Here is a 27,752-nt window from a genome sequence, read left to right as displayed (position 1 = left end):
GTTTTAGGTTGGATTTAACCTCTGATTTAATATCGGATTGGGTTGAAAATTGATGAATAGTCCAATGATGGTATGTGGAATACATCCAATGGTTTAGATTAAACAACAGCAAACCCGAACATGATTTTTGATGGATCAGTCTATGATTGTGCATATGACTATATATGTTACACCGACATCTCCTCTTTATATGTAGCCCTCATCATTTTCCTCCAATTTCCAGCTCCCTTATCGTCTCCACATGTTGTTGTAATAATCCTAACTTTAAAATAAGTGGTCCACAAATTAAAAAAACTATCATGTCAATATAAAAAAGCCCAAAGGAACTTGTGTGCCATGTCAGGCACATTTTGTATAAGGAATCACTTAAACAAAAGCAAAATTGAGAAAGAGGGAAAAGGAAAAGCAATCAAAGAAGAGGAAAAGGAAACTTGTTCTTTTCATAGATACCATTACTGCTACGGAAAAGAAACATTCTACTCTCTTTTATATTTCCTCCTACAAGTATATAAGTATATAGATTTCATAAAAATAAGATATCATATCACTCAGAAATTCCATTATCTTCACAAGAAACTGGTAATGAAGGCCAAGAAAGCTACTATTCAATTCCAAAGAAATCTTCTTATCATAATCGAATTAAGTCAAAAGCAGTACACTAATTAAATTTCTCTGTTTTCTTTGGCTCCCTACAAAGGAATTGGGAAACAATCCAAGAAATGCAAAGGTGCTAATTGTTTTTCTTTTTTCTTCTGTAATTGTTGTGCAGAATAAAGGAAGGAGTGAAGAAAGAGAGAATGCAAGGAGTGGTTAAAGTAAGATGGGAAAGAAAAGTCGAAGAAGCTAAGCATTTTCATCAAGTTATCAAGAAGGCAAGCTTTCTATAAGAGGTAGATGTATTGGAGTTCTCTCAATCCAGAATTCAAAAAGAAGTTTTTGTTGATTCAGTCATGAGTGAAACGAGTGTAGCAACAGCTGAGACTGCAATGCTCCCATCAGCGTCGGTGCAGCTGCCAAAGGGGCGGCAACTGGTCGGTGACCGGGTCACGTACGATGTCAATGTGGGATTGCCTGGGGAGCTGCAGCCACAGCTCGAGGCCATGGCGATCGAGCTACATGAGTTGGATCCTGGATTAGTTCTTGGACGGAAGATTGCGGTGAACCGGACTTATATTTGCTACGGACTGAAGCCGGGTGCGATTCGGGTGCTGAATATAAACACTGGACGGATATCTTTGCTTAAAGGTCATACTCAGGTTGGGTTCTTGCTTTTCTTATTTGAATTTTGTAAAATTCTGTTATACATGGATCGAATTATGTAAATGATGTCGTTTTTCGGATTAGTTTTTCATTTCTGTAAACTCTGTCAGATTTCATGGTTGGATTTTGTTGTATCAGTTATCAACTGGGGCACTTAATGAGTTTGGGGCAGATTTTAGTCCATGGTGGGGTGGGCTCCACCAGATAAATGCTCTGGATAAATGGTATCTGGGTCTACTCGTAAAAAATGCAGGCTCAAACTATGTGGAAGCATTGCACATCACATTTGAATATAATAAAAACAGCTTAAAATAAAGTTGAAATTTCATATTATGGAAGTACTGAGTATTGGTGTATTGACCTACATATAAATAATATGAAAAACCTGTGACCCAATATGTAAAACATTAAAGTCTTGCCTAAATCTGGCCTTGCTAACCTTCATGACGTATTGATATTTAGTTGCATCAGTTTTATTTTTATTTTTATTTTTGTGTTTCAAGCTGAAGTAAATTTGAATTGTGTCACATAGATGTTAAATATTCACGTTTGCACTTGTGAAACCTAGATATGGCATGCATATGTGATGCAGGACAATTAACCGCTTGCTCTAAAAGCTCGAATTGAACTGATAGAGCATGGTGAATCAATTCCTTTATCTCATAGCCCAGGCCCCACATGTACATCCCATGGGTTAGGACCTCAGCCGAACCCACGGGGGGGACTCCCCTTGTGGGCCCCACTTCACTTGGGTTCCGCTTCACACAAACCACCTGCCTCACATGGGTGGGGCCCGCCTCACACGGGCCGCCCACCCCGAGTGCGCCCCTCCATCCCACGGGCCATCCTACTCAAGCCCAGTGTGAAAATGCCCCTGCATTAATATGCCATGGACGAGTCATGGATATAGCATATGTACTGATTTTACTCATAAATTGAAGTTATCCAACAAGATATATGGTGTGTTTCCTATTTTTATGTATCACAAGCTTCATAGATTCAGACATGCTTAGGCACTCGGGCTGTTAGGCTTATAAGGCAGCAGCCTTGTTTTGTGAAGATGCTGATTTTGCTAAATGAAATTTGACCCAGTTACGAATTTCTTGTGAAAACATTTTAGGATGATCTAATAATGATGATAGAATGAAATCTCAACTTATGGTTCTGATGCCTGTGGGCAGGGATCAGGTTCAGGCCTGGAAGAAAATGGGCTGGGTTTATCAGACAGCTTCATGTTGATAGCTGTACTCAAGCTGAGCTGCTATTCTCAAAATGATTATATTTTTGGATATTTGATTTTCACTTTGTTTGAATTGATTGTTGTTTCTATCAGAGTGTCACTGACATGGCTTTCTTCAGTGAGGATGTTCACCTTTTGGCCAGGTATTTCTTTGTTTGTACTTACTCATTTACTTAATCTGGTTTTTATCGGAAATTTTCTTGCGCTTTTCAGTTCAAGCATAGATGGAAGGATCTTTGTGTGGAAGATTAATGAAGGTCCTGATGAGAATGATAAGCAACTGATAACTGGAAAAGTCGTTGTCGCCATTCATATGGTGGGAGATGGGGAATCATTTCATCCACACATATGTTGGCACCCTATCACTCAAGTAATGATGCATTTGCTATGACACTAGATAATTTTTATATGCTGAATGTTTCTTTGGGAAGCTTGGGACCTATGATACCCAGATACAGGGAGCTGAGATGCACTCCTCATTTCTGAAAACCAATGACACTGATGGGGATGTGTATCTCATCTGATACTTCATTACAATCATAAAATTGATAGTTCTGTACTTCGGAAATACCAAAACTAATACAACAGGAAATTGTTAACCTGTATCTTACAGGTATCCTTGCATATCCGGTACAAATATCGATGATCGATATGGTATGATATTGGTATGTTGTGCATATGCAAGTTTTCTGGTATCATAGCTTGAACCAATGTGATTTATTCAGGTGATAGTGATAGTTTCTTTCTATCTTTCTTTTGTTTTCTTTTCTTTTTAGTGTGCTAGTTGTAGACTATCTTAGGAAAATCTCTTAATTATATGTACCTGGAAATTTTAATTTTCAGGAAATTTTGGTTGTTACGATTGGAAATCGTATTTTGAAAATTGATATAACAAAAGTGGGGAAAGATGAAGTGTTTACGGCAGAGAAACCTATCAAGTGCCCTGTTGAGAAGCTGATTGATGGAATCCAACTTGTTGGTAAACATGAGGGGGAAGTGACTGACTTGTCGATGTGTCATTGGATGATTACTCGCCTAGTATCTGCATCAACAGATGGCATGGTTTGTATTTTTTCTGCAACTGTTTTCCTGCTCTTGGTACTTGCAATGTCAGTTCCGTGTTGAAGAGAAAGAATTCTTAGAATCAATTTAGAACATATTGAGCTATGCATCACACAGTTTGCACTGGAGGGCTTCTTTCGCTTCTGTTTGTGCTTTTGAGGACGATTATATTACCTTTCCGAGATCCCCTGAATTTCTGTTGTTAAATACATTGTCCTGGGCATGTTATTGAAATATGTGATTTGGATGTTAATGGCATCTTATATTTTGTCCCTTATGTGATTTTTTCTTCTTTATTATCAGCTTTTCTTGTTTGAACCAATAACCACTGGAAATGGTCGATTCAGGACATGAATATTTCTTCTTGATCTTATAGAAAGACTACTACTTGATTGGGCTGCTTATCTGTTTCTCATAGCTTGAAGGAGAAAGGGAAAAAGTAATCTGCTAATTATGCTTGAGGAGAAATCTGTTCTTGCCATATTTTGTGTGTAAGTATGGGCATTTGTGTGTATCCATGCTTGAGTGAGTGTGTGTGATTATCATTAGAAAAACAATTATTAAGAAAAGACCACAGGGAGAAAGATGACAAAGATATATATATATATATAGACAATGGTTAAGAGTCCCTTATACAGTGTAGAAAGAAAATTTGAGCATTTCTTATGTAAACCGAGAGGAGCTGAAAGCTTTTGTGTATTTGAGACAACCCAAAGGGGTTGAATATATAGAGATTACAGCATCTATATAAGGAAAGAAATAAAATCAGAATCATCTACCTATGGAAAACCAACTATATAAGGTATGCTAGCTATACAAGGTATATTCAGTCTATCTAACATCCCCCCTCAAACTAATGCGGGTCATCGACAAGTAATAATTTGCCAACGAGAAATGAGTGACGTGCAGAAGTTAGGGACTTGGTGAAAATGTCTGCAATCTGATCATGGGATGCAACATGTGATAGAGAAATGAGCCCAGACTGAAATTTCTCATGGATAAAGTGACAATCAACTTAAATATGCTTCGTCCGTTCATGAAAAACCGGGTTAGAGGCAATCTGAATGGCACTGAGATTATCAACATGGAGTGGAGTAGGATTCTGCACAGGAATGCCCAAGTCGGAAAGAAGTCCACGTAACCAAACAAGCTCACTACACACAGCAGACATCGCTCGATATTCGGCTTCTGTTCTTGATTTGGAAACAGTGGCCTGCTTCTTACACTTCTAAGAGATGAGAGAAGTGCCGAGAAAAACACAGTAGCCAGTGGTAGATCTTCGTGTGAGAGCGCAACCAGCCCAATCAGCATCCGAATAAGCACGAAGGTCCAGAGTCGCCGTGGAGGAGAAGAACAGTGATCGATCTAGAGTTCCACGTAGGTATCGTATGATGCGTAACACCGCAGTCATATGAAGAGTCCGAGGAGCAGAAACAAACTGACTGACGACTTGGACAGCATAGGCAATATCAGGGCGAATCATAGTTAAGTAAACCAGACTCCCAACCAAACGACGGTATAAGTCGAGCTGTGCAAGTAGATCACCATCGTCGCGGCCATAATGAATGTTAAGTTCTAAGGGAGTCTGAACTGTTTTTTTATCTGTCAATGATGCCAAAGCGAGAAGATCCTTGGCATATTTACGCTGGCTGACCAGGATCCCACGTTTAGAACGTGAAATTTCAAGCCCAAGAAAGTATGTGAGATGGCCGAGGTCTTTCATCTTAAAGGAGGATTGCAGAACTTCCTTTAAAGCCGAGATGCCAGCAGTATCGCTACTAGTCAGTAGGAGGTCGTCAACATAGACCAGAACAATGACAATTCTGTGAGCAGTGATGCGCAAAAATAAGGATGGGTCATGACCACTTTGAGTAAAGCCAGCACCCGTAACAACATCGTGAAAGCGTTGGAACCATGCCCGAGGTGCCTGTTTGAGGCCGTATAAGGCTTTCTTTAGGCGACATACCTTATTGTCAGGGATTAAGGAGCCAGGAGGAGGTTTCAAATACACGGTTTCTTGAAGATCTCCAAGAAGAAAGGCATTTTTCACATCCATCTGAGCGAGTGGCCATGAGCGAACAGAAGATATAGCCAGAAGAGTACGAACAGTTTTCATCTTGGCCACGGGAGCGAAAGTCTCATCATAATCAATTCCGTATTCCTGTTTGTATCCCTGAGCGACAAGTTGAGCCTTGTATCGATCCAATGATCCATCAGACTTGAGTTTGACCGAATAAATCCATTTGCTACCAGTTAGCTGTTGGTCAGCAGGTCGAGTGACAATGTCCCACGTATGATTATCTTCCAATGCTGCAAGTTCTTCTGCCATAGCCTTCTTCCAACAATCATGAGTGGCTGCCTGAGAGTATGAAGTAGGAATAGAAACGGTATCCAGAGTAGCATTCATGGCAGACATAGAGCATATCAAGCGATCAGGCGCTCGATGTTCACGAGCGGAACGACGTATCGAGGTAGGTTCGGGATCTGCAACAGGTACAGTAGGTTCGGGTTGAGTAATAGGTGGTGGATCTATACGTGGTCGACGTGAGTAAACCTGCAACGGACGAGAGAGAGTACTTGAGGCAAACGGAATTTCTGGAAAGGCAGTTAGACCAGGAGAGTTTGGAGTGTGTGGAGGAGGAAGAGATGAATGAAAAGCAATGTGCTCAAGAAAAACAACATGTCGTGAAACCCGAACACGACAAGAAATCGGATCATAACATCGAAAACCCTTCTGAGTTTCCCCAAATCCCAAGTACATACATTTGACTGATTTTGGAGATAGTTTGTTACATTCACGTGAAGCCAGGTGAACATAACAGATACAACCAAAAACACGAAATGTGGAATATGCAGGAGGTAAGCCAGTGAGAATAGAGTAAGGAGATTTACTGCTCAGAACTTTGGTTGGCATCCGGTTAATCAAGTAGACGGAATGTAACATTGCTTCAGCCCAGAAAGAACGAGGAACACTCATAGCTGTCATCAGGATGTTGGCAGTTTCAACAATATGACGATTTTTTCTTTCAACCACCCCGTTCTGTTGTGGAGTATCAGAACAGGTGGTTTGATGAATAATTCCATGCCCTTGAAGAAATGTACAAAAATCTGTTGAGAGATATTCCCCCCCTGAGTCAGAGCGGAGAGTTTGAACTGAAACCCGAAATTGAGTCTCTACCATAGAGTGAAATAACTTGAATTTTTCAAAAACCTGTGACTTCGATTGCAGAAAGTAAATCCAAGTGTAACATTTGAAATCATCAATGAATATAACATAGTATCGTAACCCAGAGAGAGACATAATTGGTGAAGGACCCCAGACATTCGTATGCACAAGTTCAAACATAGAAGATGATTTTGTAGTACTTAGGGAAAATGGAACACACTTACTTTTTGAAAGACAACAGGAACAACAAGAATAATCCAAATCATTTTTATTAAGAGAAATATTCCATAACATGCCAGACGAAATTAACGGAAGTAACCGATCGGAATGTGGATGACCTAGGCGAAAGTGCCATAGTTTCCACAATTTATTTGCTGAAGAAATATTTGATGAAGAAGGAGAAAAGAAACAACGAGCCGGAGTGACAGATGGATCAAAATCCAGAACGTACAGACGACCATGCCGCCTACCCCTCCCAAGTACCTTCCCCGTCGCCAGATCTTATACAAAACAACAGTTGGGAAAAAATATGACTAAGCAATTATTTGATGTGAGTTGACCAACTGAAATTAAATTGAAGGAGAGGTTTGGGACATGAAACACATTACGAAGGGTGAACTGGCGATGAGCAGAAGGAGAGAAAGTCAATGATCCAACAGACTGAATAGGTAGTCTAGTGCCATCCGCAGTAGAAATAGCCTGATTGCCGGTGTAGGGACGAATGTCACGAAGATGGGATACAGCACCGGTCATATGATTGGAAGCACGCGAATCGAAGAACCATGTAGAAGATGGGGATATACCTGACATACCGGCCGCAGAAAGGGCCTGAACGATTTGTTGGAGCATCGCAGGAGTCAACGGAGATGAAAGACCTTCAGCAGAAACAGTAGATGTAGAATCAGTAACAGTCGGCTCGAAAGAAATAGTGGCAGCAGTAGCAGAAAGAACACGACCACGGCCACGACCACGACCACCACGTCCACGGACGGAAGAAGATGCATATGCACATGTACGGCAGTCTTGAATACCATGAGCAGTTCATCGACAATAAGCGCACCATTCTTTGCATTGAGCGACAATATGACCCACCTTGTTGCAGCCGCGACAGGTTAAAAGAGAGGAGCCACGTGTTGGTGTAGTGGTGGACACAACAAGCACCATATCAGATGATCCCGGAGTCGAGGAAGGAGGTGATAGAACTTTCAGTCGTTGTTCCTCAGCCAATAGATCATTAATAACCGAATTCAATGAAGGAGTAGGGCTACGGTTCAAGAGAGCAGCTCGACAATGCTCGAATTCTGGATGCAGTTTCATAAGAAATTGGCGAACTTGCGCACTCTCGCGCATAGTTTGGAAAATCCTAAAGTCATTAGGAAATATTGGATCCATCAAGGCCATCTCAGTCTAAATTGTGACAATTTTAGAATAAAATGATTGAATACTGTCGTCACCCTGAGTAAGGTTAACGAGATCCTGTTCAAGACGATATGACTGGGCCGCATTACTTTGTTGATAAATTGTCTGAAGATGCTCCCACATTGCCTTAGCCGTGCGATGAGGTGTGAGGCCAACAGCAATGGATCGATCGACCGAATCGAGAATCCAGGTAATAATCCGTCCATTGTTGATTTCCCAATCAGCCAATTTATCGGCATCCGTGGAAGTGAGAATAGTAACAGATCCATCAATTAGTCCCCACAAACCACGACCCTTCAGGAAGTTCTGAAAATGGATGGCCCATAGTGAATAGTTGGTACCATCAAAACTACACCTTGGGGCCTCTGTACGTGATGAGTTCTTGTCCATTGATCGAAATTAATATAAAACACACAGAGTTGCAGCAGAAGAATGTTTTAGGTGTACCGTACAGCAGGAGATACCCAACGGGTAGTAGTATCTGGATCTTGGCGGAATAGGAACAGCAACAGGACCTCTGGATCTGGAAAATGTAGATCCGGCGACGCAGCAGCAACAGCAACAGATCTGGATGAGGTTGTTGGAACTCGAAGAGAACGAGCAATAGAGGTGACCGGGCGGCGCTGGACGAGCAGAGGGGCGAATGGACGAGAAGTGGTGGTCGGACGGGTGGTCGGATCTTCAACAGGAGACGGTCGGACGCGCAGGGGGTGGTCGGATCTTCAACAGGGGAGGTCTGATGCGCAGAGGGTGGTCGGACAAGCAAGGAGTAGCCGAATCTGCAACAGGGGCGGTCGGAAGAGCAGGGGGTAGTCAGATCTGCAACAGGGGCGCGAGACTAGCAGCAAATGGCGCTGGACGAGCAGAGGGATGATCGGACGACGCAACAGGGGTGACCAGACAATGCAGGGGTGGTCGGATCTGACAGGTGGTGCCGGATTTGGATCAGTGAAGCTCTAATACCATGTAAACCGAGAGGAGCTGAAAGCTTTTGTGTATTTGAGACAACCCAAAGGGGTTGAATATATAGAGATTACAGCATCTATACAAGGAAAGAAATAAAATCAGAATCATCTACCTATGGAAAACCAACTATATAAGGTATGCTAGCTATACAAGGTATATTTCAATCTGTCTAACATCTTATACACCTTATCAAGAGAGTCAGAAATACAATTTGGCTCTAGGAATATGATGAAAAGTAATATCCAGTGGGAAAGCATACATCCTTCAACTATTGAAAATAAAAGTAGGATCCCAAGGAGGGTAACCTTTCCCAGAAACACAAGCAGTGAGATTGTGAGAATCCACTTCCACTATTAGGCACCCACCCACTTGAATCCAAGTCTCTCCAAACCTATTTTGATCCCTAAAAGTCGACCCCATTTGATGATTTAACAGTGACTAGCCCAGAAAGAAAAACCTTAGTTGACTCTTGCTATTCTTTTAGCACTCCTACGATCCCCTAAACCTTGGGATTATCCATTGAACTCCTACTGATGTTAAGCTTCTAGCGACTTGGGGGATTAGCCATTGAAAGACCCCCTTTAAGGGGAAGACATTGCTTCCTGCCATTCGCATAGTTGGTTGGGTTTAGGAATCCCTCTGACTTCTTCCTCAGCAGTCCCCAACTAATCAAAGTCATCTTTAAGGGCCTTTCTCCTGCCCTTTTAGAGCCTTCAACTTGAACCAACTCACCCCTTCTAACTGGTATAGTTCTTGGTCTCGTTTGCACGTGGCCAAACCAGTGTACTTTCCATAATCTTCTAACGTAATGTGCTACTCCTAAGTTACCTTGAATGCATTAATTTCTAATTCTATCCATACTTGTCTTACCAGTCATCCATTTCAAAATCTTCATTTCAGCCATGCTCATCCTATGAACATGTTGTCCTTTTGCAGCCCAACATTTTGTTACATAAAGCATGATTGGTCTTATAACTATTGCATAAAATTTCCCTTTCAGTTTGATTGGTATGTGGCAATCACATTGAACTCTGAAGGCATATCTCCACTTCATCCAACTGGGTCTAATTCTATGAGCAACATCTTGCTCAATCTCTCTGCTAACTGCTCCCATGAATTATTGACTAGGATATCGAAATGGTCATTTTGGAGTACTTCTTGGTCAAAAATCTTAACTAATTCCTCATTCCACTCCTATTGTTGTTACTATAATTACAGTCGTATCTACTCTGTTTTAGTTTAGCTAATTTTAAAACCTTTAGATTCTAAAGCATCCCTCCATAATCCTAGCTTTGTGCTCTCTAGTCTCATCAATCAAAACTATGTCTGCAAGCAGAATACACCACATTACCTCTTCTAATAAATGCCCCATTAACTCATACATAACCGATGAAAAAAGATAGGGGTTCAATGTCAAGCTCTAGTGCAAGCCTACAATAATTTGGAAGTCATTTATCTCTCCACTAGTCCTCATATTTGTTATTGTAAACCGAGAGGAGCTGAAAGCTTTTATATATTTGAGACAACCCAAAGGGGTTGAATATATAGAGATTACAATATTTATACAAGAAAAGAAATAAAATCAGAATCCTCTACCTATGGAAACCAACTATACAAGTTATGCTAGCTATACAAGGCATATTTCAGTCTGTCTAACATCCCCCCTCAAACTAATGCGGGTCATCGACAAGTAGTAATTTGCCAACGAGAAATGAGTAACGTGCAGAAGTTAGGGACTTGGTGAGAATATCTGCAATTTGATCATGGGATGCAACATGTGGTAGAGAAATGAGCCCAGACTGAAATTTCTCACGGATAAAGTGACAGTCAACTTCAATATGCTTCGTCCGTTCATGAAAAACCGGGTTAGAGGCAATCTGAATGGCACTGAGATTATCAACATGGAGTGGAGTAGGATTCTGTACAGGAATGCCCAAGTCGAAAAGAAGTCCACGTAACCAAACAAGCTCACTACATGCAGCAGACATCGCCCGATAATCGGCTTCTGTGCTTGATTTGAAAACAGTAGCCTGCTTCTTAAACTTCCAAGAGATGAGAGAAGTGCCGAGAAAAACACAGTAGCCAGTGGTAGATCTTCGTGTGAGAGTGCAACCAGCCCAATTAGCATCCAAATAAGCACGAAGGTCCAGAGTTGCCGTGGAGGAGAAGAACAGTAATCGATCTAGAGTTCCACGTAGGTACCGTATGATGCGTAACACCGCAGTCATATGAAGAGTCGGAGGAGCAGAAACAAACTGACTGACGACTTGGACAGCGTAGGCAATATCAGGGTGAGTCATAATTAAGTAAACCAGACTCCCAACCAAACGGCGGTATAAGTCGGGCTGTGCAAGTAGATCACCATCGTCGCGGCCATAATGAATGTTAAGTTCTAAGGGAGTCTGAACTGTTTTCTGATCTGTCAATGATGCCAAAGCGAGAAGATCCTTGGCATATTTACGCTGGCTGACCAGGATCTCACGTTTAAAACGTGAAATTTCAAGCCCAAGAAAGTATGTGAGATGGCCGAGGTCTTTCATCTTGAAGGAGGATTGCAGAACTTCCTTTAAAGCCGAGATGCCAGTAGCATCACTACCAGTCAGGAGGAGGTTTCAAATATACGGTTTCTTGAAGATCTCCATGAAGAAAGGCATTTTTCACATCCATCTGAGTGAGTGGCCATGAGCGAACAGAAGATATAGGCAGAAGAGTACGAACAGTTTTCATCTTGGCCACGGGAGCGAAAGTCTCATCATAATCAATTCCGTATTCCTGTTTGTATCCCTGAGCGATAAGTCGAGCCTTGTATCGATCCAATGATCCATCAGACTTGAGCTTGACAGAATAAATCCATTTGCTACCAATTAGCTGTTAGTCAGTAGGTCGAGTGACAATGTCCCACGTATGATTATCATCCAATGTTGCAAGTTCTTCTGCCATAGCCTTCTTCCAACAATTATGAGTGGCTGCCTGAGAGTATGAAGTAGGAATAGAAACAATATCCAGAGTAGCATTCATGGCAGACATAGAGCATATCAACCGATCAGGCGCTCGATGTTCACGAGCGGAATGACGTATCGAGGTAAGTTCGGGATCTGCAACAGGTACAGTACGTTCGGGTTGAGTAATAGGTGGTGGATCTGTACGTGGTCGACGTGAGTAAACTTGCAATAGACGAGGGGAAGTACTTGAGGCAAACGGAATTTCTGGAAAGGCAGTTAGACCAGGAGAGTTTGGAGTGTGTGGAGGAGGAAGAGATGAATGAAAAGCAATGTGCTCAAGAAAAACAACATGTCGTGAAACCCGAACACGACGAGAAACCGGATCATAACATCGAAAACCCTTCTGAGTTTCCCCAAATCCCAAATACATACATTTGACTGATTTTGGAGATAGTTTGTTACATTCACGTGAAGCAAGGTGAACATAACAGATACAACCAAAAACACGAAATGTGGAATATGCAGGAGGTAAGCCAGTGAGAACAGAGTAAGGAGATTTACTGTTCAGAACTTTGGTTGGCATCCGGTTAATCAAGTAGACGGAATGTAACATTGCTTCAGCCCAGAAAGAACGAGGAACACTCAAAGCTGTCACCAGGGTGTTGGCAGTTTCAACAATATGACGATTTTTTCTTTCAGCCACCCCGTTCTGTTGTGGAGTATCAGAACAGGTGGTTTGATGAATAATTCCATGCCCTTGAAGAAATGTACGAAAATCTGTTGAGAGATATTCCCCCCCTGAGTCAGAGCGGAGAGTTTGAACTGAAACCTGAAATTGAGTCTCTACCATAGAATGAAATAACTTGAATTTTTCAAAAACCTGTGACTTCGATTGCAGAAAGTAAATCCAAGTGTAACGTGTGAAATCATCAATGAATATGACATAGTATCGTAACCCAGAGAGAGACATAATTGGTGAAGGACTCCAGACATCCGTATGCACAAGTTCAAACATTGAAGATGATTTTGTAGTACTTAGGGAAAATGGAACACACTTACTTTTTGAAAGACAACAGGAACAACAAGAATAATCCAAATCATTTTTATTAAAAGAAATATTCCCTAACATGCCAGACGAAATTAACTAAAGCAACCGATAGGAATGTGGATGACCCAGGCGAAAGTGCCATAGTTTCCACAATTTATTTGCCGAAGAAATATCTGATGAAGAAGGAGAAAAGAAACAACGAGCCGGAGTGACAGATGGATCAAAATCCAGCACGTACAGACGACCATGCCGCCTACCCCTCCCAAGTACCTTCCCCGTCGCCAGATCCTGTACAAAACAACAGTTGGGAAGAAATATGACTAAGCAGTTATTTGATGTGAGTTGACCAACTGAAATTAAATTGGAGGAGAGGTTTGGGACATGAAACACATCACGAAGGGTGAACTGGCGATGAGCAGAAGGAGAGAAAGTCAATGATCCAACAGCCTGAATAGGTAGTCTAGTGCCATCCGCAGTAGAAATAGCCTGATTGCCAGTGTAGGGATGAATGTCACGAAGATGGGATACAGCACCGGTCATATGATTGGAAGCACCCGAATCGAAGAACCATATAGAAGATGGGGATATACCTGACATACCGGCAGCAGAAAGGGCCTGAACGATTTGCTGGAGCATCGCAGGAGTCAACGGAGATAAAAGACCTTCAGCAAAAATAGTAGATGTAAAATCACTAACAGTCGGCTCGAAAGAAATAGTGGCAGCAGTAGTAGAAAGAGCACGACCACGGCCACAACCACAACCACCATGTCCACGGCCGGAATAAGATGCATATGCACGTGTACGGCAGTCTTGAATACCATGACCAGTTCGTCGACAATAGGCGCACCATTCTTTGCATTGAGCAACAACATGACCCACCTTGCTGCAGCCGCGACAAGTTAAAGGAGAGGAGCCACGTGTTGGTGTAGTGGTGGACACAACAAGCACCATATCAGATGATCCCGGAGTTGAGGAAGGAAGTGATAGAACTTTTAGTCGTTGTTCCTTAGCCAATAGATCATTAATAACCGAATTCAATGAAGGAGTAGGGCTATGGTTCAAGAGAGCAGCCCGACAATGCTCGAATTTCGGATGCAGTTTCATAAGAAATTAGCGAACTTGCGCACTCTCGCGCATAGTTTGGAAAATCCTAAAGTCATTAGGAAATATTGGATCCATCAAGGCCATCTCAGTCCAAATTGTGACAATTTTAGAGTAAAATGATTGAATACTGTCGTCACCCTGAGGTTAACGAGATCCTGTTCCAGACGATATGACCGGGCCGCATTACTTTGTTGATAAATTGTCTGAAGATGCACCCACATTGCCTTAGCCGTGCGATGAGGTGTGAGGCCAACAGCAATGGACCGATCGACCGAATCGAGAATCCAGGTAATAATCCGTCCATTGTTCATTTCCCAATTAGCCAATTTATCGGCATCCGTGGAAGTGGGAAAAGTAACAGATCCATCAATTAGTCCCCACAGACCATGACTCTTGAGGAAGTTCTGAAAATGGATGGCCCATAGTGAATAGTTAGTACCATCAAAACTACACCTTGGGGCCTCTGTACGTGATAAGTTATTGTCCATTGATCGGAATTAATATAAAGCACACAAAGAGTTGCAGTAGAAGAAATTTTATTTTTTTTTAGGTGTACTGTACAGCAGGAGATACCCAAGGGGTAGTAGTGTCTGGATTTGGCGGAATAGGAACAGCAACAGGAGCTCTGGATCTGGAAAATGTAGATCTGGATCTGGCGGAATCGCAACAGCAATAGTGGATCTGGATCTGGATAAGCGAGATCTGGCGTTGGATCGGGATAATCGAGATTTGGCGACGCAACAGCAACAACAACAGATCTGGATGGGAGCAACAGCAACAGATTTTCAACAGATCTTCAACAGATCTGGATGGGAGCAACAGATCTGGATGAGGTTGCTGGAACTCGAAGAGTACGAGCAATATAGGTGACCGGGGGACGCTGGACGAGCAGAGGGGCGATCGGACGAGAAGGGGTGGTTGGACGAGCAGGGGGTGGTCGGATCTTCAACAGGGGACGGTCGGACGAGCAGGGGGTGGTCGGATCTGCAACAGGGGGTGGTCGGACGAGCAAGGAGTGGTCGGATCTGCAACAAGGGGCGCGGGACGAGCAACAGAGGGCGCTGGATGAGCAGAGGGATGGTCGGACGACGCAGCAGGGGTGGCCGGAAGACGCAGGGGTGGTCGGATCTGACAGGTGATGCCGGATTTGGATCAGTGAAGCTTTGATACCATGTAAAACGAGAGGAGCTGAAAGCTTTTATATATTTAAGACAACCCAAAGGGGTTGAATATATAGAGATTACAGCATCTATACAAAGAAAGAAATATAATCAGAATCCTCTACCTATGGAAACCAACTATACAAGGTATGCTAGCTATACAAGGCATATTTCAGTCTGTCTAACAGTTATTGCTTCCTCATGCATATCCTTATCGATATATCCTCTTGAGCCTACTTTCTTTCCCAACACTAGCAGGTTAACTCTCCAAGGACCCTATCTTATGTTTTATTTTAGTCAATAAAGACCACGTAGGGATCTTTCTCCTTTCCTTATATTTCTCCATCAACTAAATAGGAAAATAGTCTTAATGGTCGTTCCTTGTGTAAATCCGAACTGGTTTTCTGGTACATTCATCTCATGTCTTAATCTTTGCTCAATCACTGTCTTTAAAAGTTTCATAGTGTGATCAATAAGTTCAAATTTCTCACTTACTCTTATACATTGCTGCTATGGTACTTCTCCATTTATCTTGCATTTTCTTTTATCTTACAACCTTGCTTAACAATTTTGTAAACCAAAGTAAATCAACATCTCTCATGAACTTCAAAAACCTCTATTGAAATCTGGTCCAAGGGCCTTTCTTGTCTTCATTGTTGTCAAAGCTTCTTTCACTTAAGATGTCCTATCTATTGTCTTCAGCCTCATTTGGGTTTATGATTCCTATCCTTAGGCTCTAATCCTATATAACTATTGAGACTGCAATTGTGTACAAAATCAAATGCATGCAAAATAGGAAACATTTGAGCTAGGTTTTTGTGAAGATGATTGCCTTCCATGAGTCAAAAAGGGAATTTTTGTGCAGTAAATTCATATGAATGCATGTGTTACTCTTTCTTTAGGCAATAAGCTTGTTGATGTTTCTGTTTCTTGGCTCCCCCAGCCCATGAAATATCAATTTCATTTTTTGGTTTATGAAACTTCTTTTTACACAATAGGTAAAGATCTGGGCAGATGAGAAGGCAGTGCCCCTTGTAACGCTGAGGCCACACAATGGCGAACCTGTTAACTCAGTTACTTTCCTGATAGCACCTTGTCACCCTGACCACATTGTTCTTATAACAGCGGTATGAGCTCTTTCTTGAATTGTGACATTTAAATGATATATTTTCCTTCATATTTGTGTTTCTTCATTGCTTTTGAATCCTAATTTCTAGGGTTTCTTGGAAATAGTTTGTGGTGTAAATATTCTTCAGATCCTTTAAAAATGTAACTTTTCTTAGAAAAGGAGCCCAAGAAAGAAGAGCCGAAGGATTAAAAAGATGTCCCACCCCAACAACATTACTATCAATATCCACAGTATGTGGTGTACGGGATTGTTTGCAACCCAAGTCCTGGTGTTTGTTCCTTCATACCTTGATTGTGATCGGATGGGGTTTTTCTCAAGCCTTGATGAAATCTAGTCGGGTTGGGCATGATGGGTTGAGAATGTTGGGTCTAGTGTTTTTATTTATTTAATTTTTATAATATAGTTTTTAAACCATGGCACAAGGGCTTGTATTTGTATTGGAAGTTTTTAAACTATTGTACAGGATCTTTTGATTGTATGAACCATGAAAGATGCTATTTTGTTTTTTTTTTTAAAAAAAAAATTGCATGTAATGTGGGTGTGTTGATTTATTGCATTTTACTAAGCCACATGATCCTCTCCACAAACACCTCTACACTTGTCCATTGTACCAACTTGGAACTTTGGTGGCTGACCCATGTGTCCCCAACCATATAGCTGACCCTCGAAAAAAATCCATGGGCCAAGCCTCTAAGAGTTTTTTTTTTTTTCCTTTCTTTCTTTCTTTCTTTCTTGAAATGCAGCAAAATCTAAAATTTTTTAGAAGTCCAGATTTGTTATTAAATTAGTTCTATAGATCCCTATCTTGATTTGTTGAGTTTCTATAATAAAAACAAAAGCAAGGGTTCGGATTACCTGTACACATTGCCACCCAAAACTGTATAGCATGCCAATGTTGTATGTTCAATCAAGACGGTTCTCTCCTAGACCTGTCACAGATAAGGAGGAGATCGAGAGCCTACATGCAACCCAAGAGTAGGGCTGAGGAAGCACAGAGAGCCATCCAAGGGTGGACCCCCACATGTGTGAACGTGTGGATGTGGAGGAGTTATTTTTCTCACTTCTACTCTTTCGAATTTCTCTTTTTCTCTCTTTAGTTAAGAAGCCCAAGGCGGTTTGACATATGAGGGCATCTCTCTCTCATCATCGGTCCCCCCACAAGGATGATAGCATAAGAATACCATAGGTTTGTCCTAAAACCAACCAGGCAATCATGGACTAACAAGTACTGAGATACATTGAACACAACCTTGCCCAATGACTGTTGTGCCCAAACTCAAGTTTCCAAGGACAGTAGAAGAAACCCTCTCCTTTAACCCATGTAAATGTGTTTAAGATAGACCTATATATTAACCATGGGATTAATAACAGGTCCACATAGGACCATGATCATCATGATCTATGAACAAGAGCATCAATCAATGGTTAAGGTCAATTATTTAAATATTAGTATCAATGCACGTATCGTGCCCTTGGGATATGGAAACGTATTAGGATTGCATGGGGAATATCACATGTATCGGGGAATGTATTGCTATTTGAGGGAAGCAATGGGAAATGATGGAATTTTTTTAATAGAACTTCATCACATGTTGTAAGAGACGTGATAACAAACTCAGAACTCAAAAGATCACAAAAAGCAAGTATGCACAAAACAAGTTTGCTTTTTATAGGATTGTCTGATATAAGTGATGCAATTAAATCCAAAATGAGTTCACATAATTCATAAATCATATAATCCAAGTATGAAACAGATTCTCCAAAACAAATTTGGGAGAAAATGGATTTTTGTGAGTTTTTCTGATTTTTTTTTCCAAATTTCTGGTGGGAGAATTTATTGTAATCTATCATGACATATATTGCAATGTACCACTTGTATTGACAATATCAAGGGAATTTTATGAGGAGTTTGTGGCAAAATATTGCAATGTATCAATATTCTTGATGCATCGGAGATACATTGCAATATTTTGTGCGATAGATAGGAATTTAATTATACACTGTATATCATATCGACCACATGCGATATAGATAGTATCGGCTGATATATGAACCAATACTATTGATATTTAAATCACTGGATAAGATCACCACATGGACTTTTTAGGGTGCACAACTCTAATGAGGTTGTTTGACATAGTGGTGGAAATCATTGCATACAAATGTTCCACTCACAGATTCATAAGCCAGTTTATTATATCATGTATGGCCAAGGTGGGCTATGCAGAACTCTGATTTCTATGAGGATTAAGTGTTTCTATTTGTTTTTCCTTGTTTCTGAAGACTGGCAGTATTCTACTGCTGAAGAAAAGAATTTTACTACTTGAAACGTTACTTATTCAATGCTTGGACGAATATATTTTCCTTGTAAATGAGTGCTAAGTATTTTCTGATTCCTTTCGCAGGGTCATCTGAATCAAGAAGTGAAGGTATGGGCCTCAGCAGGCAAAGAAGGGTGGTTATTGCCTAGTGATTGTAAATCATGGCAGTGCATTCAGACCTTGGACTTGAAGAGTTCCACTGAACCTCGACCTGAAGAGGCTTTTTTCAACCACGTAGTGGTGTTGCCAGATTCAGGCCTTCTTTTACATGCAAATGCCAAGAAAAATGCTATATATGCGGTGCATGTAGAATATGGGCGATATCCAACAGCAACACGCATGGATTATATTACTGAGTTTACTGTCACAATGCCTATTTTGAGTCTAACAGGAAGAAGTGACTATTCACCAGATGGGAAACATGTTGAGGTTTACTGCATTCAGACACAGGCTATTCAACAGTATACCTTGGATTTATCTAAGTGCCTACCACCACCACTGAAGAATGCTGGAATTGAGAAGGTTTCTGGTAGTGATTTTGCTGCATTAGACCCATGTTGCGGAAATGTCCCAGCTGAGATGCCTGTTGGAAGTGGTTCAGCTGCTGCTAAGTATCCTGTATTTTCGGGGAACCTGGAACTTCCCATAGTTGAATTGGCTACTTCAAGTTTTGAACCTAAACCAAGTGCTATGCCACCTCAGAGTCTGAGGCTGTCAGGAAGACTATCTTTTAGGAACCCATCAAATAACTTTGAGCCAGGTCCCACACTTTGCAATCGTTGTGTTGATCAACCAGTTCTTGATTATTCAGTTGATAGGAGAGTGGATGTTGGTTGTATGAAGTTGACTGATGTTCCTTCCTTAGATGACAGCTCTGTGAAGGATGGAATTGAAGTTGGGAAAAATGATATTTCTATGGTACCAAATCCTCCAATCACATTCAAAGTGGGTGAAATACCATTGAAGGTTGTTTCTTCTTCTGAGAGTAGTCTTGTTGGGCAGGGATCGAAAGTGGGAGAAGAAAAGGTTCAAGATATTGCTGTAAGCAATGATATTAAGAGTGGAGAAGTGGAGGTTAAAGAGGTGGGTCAGCAGCGGGAGTTAGATTCTGAGAGAGAAAAGCATATTCTACACACAGGGAAGAAAGAAAAATCCTTCTATACCCAAGCATCGGATCTTGGGATTGAGATGGCCAAAGAAAGCTGTTCATTGTCTACAGAAATTTCAGGCATGGAAGAAACTTGTCAGGTTAAAGATGTTGGTGTTGCTGAGTTATCGGACTGGCCTTCAAATGCTGGTGAACTAGGCATTCAGGACTTGAGTAAGGATGTGCCTAATACTAAATCGAGTATGGCAACTGTATTTTCTCAGTCACCTTCATTAGCTGGAAAAGTGTGGAAAAAGAAAGTAAATCCCTCTCAAGTGGCAGGTCCATCTTCCCCTTCCATTAGCCCTTTCAAATTTGCAGAATCTTCAAATGAACCAGAAGAAACTTGTCAGGTCAAAGATGTTGGTGTTGCTGAATTATTGGACTGGCCTTCAAATGCTGGTGAACTAGGCATTCAGGACTTAAGTAAGGATGTGCCTAATACTAAATCGAGTATGGCAACTGTATTTTCTCAGTCACCTTCATCAGCTGGAAAAATGTGGAAAAGGAAAGTAAATCCCTCTCAAGTGGCAGGTCCATCTTCCTGTTCCACTAGCCCTTTCAAATTTGCAGAATCTTCAAATGAACCAGAAGAAACTTGTCAGGTCAAAGATGTTGGTGTTGCTGAATTATTGGACTGGCCTTCAAATGCTGGTGAACTAGGCATTCAGGACTTAAGTAAGGATGTGCCTAATACTAAATCGAGTATGGCAACTGTATTTTCTCAGTCACCTTCATCAGCTGGAAAAATGTGGAAAAGGAAAGTAAATCCCTCTCAAGTGGCAGGTCCATCTTCCTGTTCCACTAGCCCTTTCAAATTTGCAGAATCTTCAAATGAACCAGGTAGCAGCAACGGCAGTCCTTCCATGGAGACCATTTTTACCCAAATTCTGGCACTTCAGGAGAGTGTGAAAGAGGTAATTGTTTAAAGCTTCAGTTTTTCAGTAATTTCCTTGTGCAAGATAGCATCTTCTTTTAAACTTGTCGGTGGTCAGCTAGAGCAAACTTACATGTTTTTCTTTGAGGTTCGGGAAATTTCTTGAAACTAGCATAACTACTGAGGTTTTAATACTTCATGGTGTGTACAAAAACTGTCTTTCTTTATTCCTTGGATGTCTTACATTGGACCATTTTCTGCTTCTTCTTCTTCTTGAATTATGACTGGGATTTGATATCTTAGATGGATCTTGTAGCTAGGAGAATCTGATAGCTACTTTTGAGAGTAGCCATATGAATTCTACTCTGTCCAACTAGCTTTCCAAAGACACATTTAACACACCCATGTAGCTTGCCACTGAATGTACAGTTCGGGCCTATCTGATGATAGGCTTGTATCTCTCACTTACTATTGGAATGTATGGCCATTGATGTCCTTCTCCCGTAATGGCTCCCTCTCTCTCGCGTGACGGTTGAAACACCCCATCTCTACTCATAATGAATGAAAACACCTCTCTATCCTGTACCGGTTTCTTTGGCAGTGATGGAAAGTCCCAAAACAGAAATGATCCCAATCTCTATAAAACAGACAGCCATGACAGTATCCAAGACATATAAACGTTATGAGAGAAGAGAATCAGAGTATACCTATTGTTTTGGTGGGAAATCCTCCTGCTGGCAATTCATAGCCAAACGGCACTTCAATTGCACCCCACAAATGTTGCATAACAATTTTTCTTGTGGGTTAAGTAGGATTTCGATGTCTACTCTTGGAAGTAGCTGTCACACTATGGTCAGTGTTACCTAGCCATGTGGCCAAGTGTCGAGCGTCTAGCACGGGCACACAACAACTCCAAAGATCTAGGCATAGGAACATTTCCATACACAAGTGAAGATTTTAATTAAATCAATAAAATTAAACATGAAATAAAAATTAAATAAAACAAAAGGTGAACAACATTAGGAAAGAACATTCACATGCTTCCAATAAAAGAAAATTACTAGTCACTAACAAATATATCATAACAAAAGACAGAAAATCATGCATAATCATCTCAATAAATACTAGTTTGCTTGGAAATCACTCGTTCTCTTAAAGAGCAGGACTCTAGCAAAGAAAGAAAGAACACAAAAAGAACAACAAAGGTTGTCTTTTATCACATTGAACGTGGTATCAAATCAGAAAATGTACTCAAATCTAGAGAGTGAGAGGAAGTCCTCATTAGTAGTTTCTTCAACAAGAAGGTCCCACTAACACTAACTATAGGTGGCTCTTTAGCCAGTACTATGACCATTTTCAGTTTGGTTGGTTCTATCTCAGAGTCACATTTCCCCTTTCACCATCTGAAGAATTATGGTTCTAGCTATGTTATGAGTATCCAATTCAACGGACCATTCTTAAGGATTTCACTTCTTTATTTTCACCCATTTTTCCAACCTACTTCCAATATGCTGGTCTCCCTGGATTCTTTTTTGTTTCACTACAAAGAAGGATAGCATGCTTTTATTCAGTAGGATTAAGATTGTCTAGTCTTTTTATGCTTGGTTTTTCATTTCCATGAAAAGTGCGCATTGCTCAATTCTTTCCAGATCATGTTACCATATTTGCACATTAACATGCAAATTTTTTTTACCTGCATTTAATATGGATAATGAACTAACTACTTCAGAGAATTAAGAGGAAGCATGTTACTCACACTTGCCAATTTCTTCTCCCTGAAGACTGAAATTGTGGTAACTATTATTAAATCATTTTCATATGGAAAAAAAAAAAAAACTACTATTAGCTCATAAAATCTATTTGTAGGAAAAAAAAATTTGTATGTAGACCTGCAGGGATTTGTAGATTTTGTCCATTTCTCTTGGTCTGAATGAGTGATTCATTTCTGTGATGATTAAAAGCAAGTTTTCTGTTGTGAAGCATGTGGAAATTTGTGCTAGTTTTTTTTTTTTTTTTTTTACTATGAAATCTTCTGATATACTACAAAGAAATATCTACAAAAATTCACCTTTTTCATATGTTGGGGTGCTAACATCTCATTGCAGCTTATGACCATTCAAAAGGAAATACAGAAGCAAATGACGGCTCTACTGGCTGTTCTTGTTAACAAAGAAGGTAGCAGAATAGAGGCGGCCCTCAGCGAGAGCATGGAGAAAGCTCTGAAGTCGAACTCTGATGCTCTGTGGGAATGCATCCAAGAGGAGAACAAGAAACAGAAGTTAGAACGCGATCGCATAAAGCAGATAGTGAGTTCGATCTCGGGCTCTATGAACACGAAGTGGCCAGCCATGTCCAAGAAGACATTAAAGCAAGAAATTGCTGCAATAGGACCAGCAGTATCTCGCGCAATTACCCCGATTTTGGAGAACACTGTTTCTTCAGCTATTGCTGATTCATTTCAGGTCAATTTACGTATATCAAGTGCAAGCAATCTTGCCTGTCTTATTATTATTATTATTCCACATTATCAGTGTATGATTGACACATCCTTTTGTAGAGAGGGGTTGGAAACAAGGCAGCGAATCAGTTGGAGAACTCACTCAACTCGAAACTCGAAGTGACAGTGGCCAGACAAATTCAAGTACAATTCCAAACATCTGGGAAGCAAGATTTTCAGGTATGCATGAATAAATTACTGTAGATGAACTAATATGCAAGTAATATTCATGAGATTTTGAAAAATATAGAGTTCCCAGTTTAATTTTGTTGAGCCTGACAAAATGTCAATGTGGGGTCCACTTTCAGGTAATTGAAAGTGTTCATAGGGTGGGCCCATGGTGGTTAGGAGGCACTGCAGAATTTCTTTCATCAGATTATCCATCCCACCTATTTGGCCCTTGTTAAATGTTGACTTTCACTTGTTACTGTTCATTTTTGTTGGATGGGATCATTCAAGAGGCCCATCCTTTGATGGGGCCCACCATATCAGGAGAGAGAGAGAGAGAGAGGCAAGGCCATCCCTTAATGATGCTCACCATATTAGTGGATTAGCTTGCTGTAAGATGAATACCATCCCACCTGTAACCAGGCTGGGTTGGACAAAATAAAGAAAAGACCCACCATTTTCATGATTGAGTATTGAATCATGTGGAAGTGCGTTTGTCCATGAAATTAACAGTAATCAGCACAATACCTCCAACTCAAATATAATTAAATACCTTGTGTGGAAGTGCATTTCATCCATGAAAATTTTACCACTAATCAGCACTATCTGAAAAATTCATGCAGGATGCACTAAGGGCTAGCTTGGAATCTTCGGTGATTCCTGCATTTGAGCAGGCATGCAAAGCAATGTTTGAGCAAGTTGATGCTACATTTCAGAAGGGGATGGCTGAACACACTACTGCTGCACAACAGCAGTTTGAATCCACACATTCTCCGTTAGCAATTGCTCTGAGGGTACAATGTTAAATTCCCTTTCTCAATGCATAGGCTTTTTTTTTATATATATAAAGAGAATTGCATCTTAACAACTGGAGCTCAGTGCTTTTGTCTTTGATGTGATATATATTTTCTGCATGAGGCTGGATCCACTACAGATGTTTATAGGATAAGCTTAACCTACAATTCGATGTTTGGGGCTCAGCGGGATGTTTCATATGGCATCTGCGCTCCCAGGATTTTTTCCTTCGTGTATGCTTGTATATGGCCAAATACAAGAGGCTCTTTGCTCGTTCAGTTCTGTCTATTTTTCACATGCATGCATGTATGCATACATCTTCACTCACCTTTTATCGTTCACCATGCTTTCAAATTGCAGGATGCAATGAGCTCTGCATCATCCATCACCCAAACCTTAAGTGGTGAACTAGCCAATGGCCAGCGCAATCTCTTAGCTTTCATGGCAGCTGGAGCAAATCAGAAAACGACGAATCCATTGGCTACACAACAAAACGATGGACCTTTAGGTGTGCAACATGACATGGTAAAGCCAGTTCATCACCTTGGTGTTCCTCATTTTTCATTATTTGTGATTTGTTTGAATGCTTTAATGTGTTTCGTTTGGTGAAAGTAAGTGGATAATTGAATATTATCTGTTTTGGAGGCTATGCATTGCTGATTTTGTGCAGGCCATGACTATGCAACAGGTTGAGGCACCTTTGGATCCAAAGAAAGAGCTGGAAAGATTAATATCTGAACATAAGTATGAGGAAGCATTCACTTCAGCCCTTCAAAGAAGCAACATCACCATTGTTTCCTGGTTATGTTCTCAGGTATGCAATATTGTCATTCTATTTAAGGGACCATGCACCAAATCACCACTGGATCACTGATTCATTGATGAGTTAGTTCATTTGGGTAACATCCAGCAAGGTGATTTGCAGGCTTTCTAGTCAATAGCATCTCCACATACAAAGCCAGGATCCTTATTTATGTTTAGAGTGCTGCTGGCATGGTATCATGTTTGTTGATACCTTGTTTCCAACACCACATGGATACAGAATAAATAGTTTTTTTTTTTTTTTTCAATATACTGTGGTAGGCTCCTGGCAATTTTATCATGCTACCAAGTGCCTGTTTGTGGTCCTTGTCATAGTTCGAAAACCCAAGAAATCAACCTTATTTGATTTCCAGATGAGTTGAGTCCACATGAGGACTTAGATGGGTCTTTACTTGACTCTATTCAATATTTAATAGCTAAATTAATAATATCTGATGTTTTTATAAATGCTTAAAATGGTTATGTATAGTTAAAATATATAAAAATTTGAAATAAACAGATGAGGAGCTTATGCTTTCCTCACTTGCAGCGGTCGCACATTCGAAACTCGGTTTGAGTTGTTTTGTGTTGCATTGAGTCAACCTTAGTCAGCAATTCAGCGAGTGCGCGCCATTGGGTCAAGACTGAGTTGCACTTAGAATCGAGTTTCTTAATGACTCAGCTTGAAATCCAGTCGAATGGCCTCAACTGACTTTTGAGTCGATCCACTGAGTTTCAGAACTATGGTCTTCATTAGGGGCAACCACACCTGTTCGGCCTATAAATGGTAAATCTCCTCAAACATCATAGATAGCAACCAAGTCTCCAATTGGTTATGGGAAGCCAAAGGACATCATTTCCAGAATCACCTTCTACAATAAGTTGGCCCCAGCTAGAAAATACTATTGGAGAAAATCATTTGATGTAAGACATGGCACAGTTGCATTCTTAGCATGTCTGGACCAAAAGAATGCCAAATGGAAGCGGAAGTAGTCCGTCAGATCCGGGCCTAATTCTACATAGGGCATGACATAACTAGACCACTGGTGTATCTGGTTCGAAGAAATTCATTCCAGATGGGAGAAATTGACGTTCAAAGTGTGAACTATAAATCGGCCATAACTTTTGATCCAAGTATCATATTACGGGACGCACAACCTATCGATCTTTATGTAGCAGGCCATCCGGGGACCCACATAGTGGGTCGCGCCAGTCCCAAACAATCGAAATTCACTCTACCAACCATGAGGGGCCTTCCATATTTGAGACTCTCCTTCACTTTCTTCAGAATAAATCATAAGCCTTATTAGCAAAACTCCCTTTTCAAATACATATTCTTCAAAAAAAAAAAAACTCTTATGATTGACTAAACATTTAAAGCTTCATATTTTTAAGAAGATTGGCAAATTTTTATTTTTTGGAAAAACCAAATTAGAACTCCGGATTTTTTAGATAGGCAGATGATGGAAGATTTCATTGGAGATGGATTTTTTGTGTTACTATTGTTACTGCCTCTCAAAACTCCTATCATGGAGAAAAATCAATATTCTAACTGTATCTACCTATCCTGCTCATTCTTCAGGTTGATTTGCAAGGGATACTAGCAGTTTTTCCTCTTCCTCTGAGTCAAGGAGTCCTGCTATCCCTTCTCCAGCAGCTAGCATGCAATATTGGAAATGAGACCTCCAAGAAGCTAGATTGGATGAGAGACATTCTTGCTGCTATAGATCCAGTGGACCCAATGATTACAGTGCATGGGCGGCCGATATTTGAACAGGTTTATCAGATATTGGACTACCAGAAGGCACTCCCAACCACCACAGTAACTGAAACAAACAGCATCCGCCTCCTCATGCATGTAATCAATTCAGTATTGATGAACTACAAATAACATTGCTCTTTCTCATTTGTGTTTGTGTATAGAAAACTAGGAAGTGGGTATGTGTCTTTGTAAAGAAGAGGAGGGGTTGAGGAAAGCTGGGTTTTATTCATGTTAGATATGGGCCCATGTGGCCCAGCTGTGGGGCAACCAGTAGTCGATGGATCCCACATGTTTTTCACTCCTCTCACCAATGAGATGGAGATAGTTCTTACCTCATCCAAACTCACTCTCTTGTCTTATCATAAATACCATAATGTATCCCTTATTGATTTTAATCACAAGACTATCTTAACCCATGAATCAAAATGAGAGGGGTGATAAGATTCTCTCTCCTCCCGTAGTTGATAAATATGTCAATAATGCTAGTTAGGGCTTCCAAGATATGGGGAAAAACAAATCCCTAACAACACGTTTCACCTTTTTGTTTCATTTTTATTTGTATTTTTTTTTTCAAATTTAAGAATAATAAATCCCTAACCAGATAAGAGTTGGGAATTGTTAATTCCCAAATTTTGGAAGCCCTAAGTAGCATCATTGACATATTTTAGCCCATAACAACAAAAAAAGAGATAGACCAGAGGTTGTGTTTGTCATTGGATACTAGAGGTTTCTCTCATTCTGATGGAATCCCTCACGAATGTTGTATGAAAATGAGAGAGCAAGAGAGTTTAAGACAGGGAAATAAATGAGCACATCAGATCTTGATAACATTGGTTGTATCAGAATTTTCAGGCATCGAGGATGTATCGCTAAGTATTACAAATGTAT

General features: G+C 40.6%; 1 protein-coding gene across 3 annotated transcripts; it reads left to right on the top strand.

Annotated features, from left to right (window-relative positions):
* The first annotated feature begins 417 nt into the window (after window positions 1-417).
* LOC131257857 (enhancer of mRNA-decapping protein 4-like) lies at window positions 418-27,230 on the top strand. 3 transcript variants are annotated; one of them, XM_058258774.1, is made up of 12 exons: window positions 418-1,256; window positions 2,594-2,643; window positions 2,714-2,870; window positions 3,344-3,562; window positions 16,366-16,494; window positions 18,902-20,881; window positions 22,947-23,303; window positions 23,399-23,518; window positions 24,130-24,300; window positions 24,662-24,826; window positions 24,972-25,115; window positions 26,685-27,230. In XM_058258774.1, the coding sequence occupies exons 1-12, from the start codon at window positions 951-953 to the stop codon at window positions 26,991-26,993; spliced, it is 4,107 nt and encodes a 1,368-aa protein (XP_058114757.1). In that variant the 5' UTR covers window positions 418-950; the 3' UTR covers window positions 26,994-27,230. The 3 variants fall into 3 exon arrangements, with proteins under 3 accessions (XP_058114757.1, XP_058114758.1, XP_058114759.1); XM_058258775.1 differs by having other exon boundaries at window positions 419-1,256; window positions 24,990-25,115; XM_058258776.1 differs by lacking the exon at window positions 2,714-2,870 and having other exon boundaries at window positions 1,235-1,256.
* Window positions 27,231-27,752: the final 522 nt, after the last annotated feature.

The sequence above is a fragment of the Magnolia sinica genome, chromosome 10 (assembly GCF_029962835.1).
Source record: "Magnolia sinica isolate HGM2019 chromosome 10, MsV1, whole genome shotgun sequence".
In the NCBI taxonomy this organism is placed as follows: domain Eukaryota; kingdom Viridiplantae; phylum Streptophyta; class Magnoliopsida; order Magnoliales; family Magnoliaceae; genus Magnolia; species Magnolia sinica.
The sequence above is the reverse complement of the archived record's forward strand: the minus strand, read 5'-3'. Positions and strand labels throughout refer to the sequence as shown.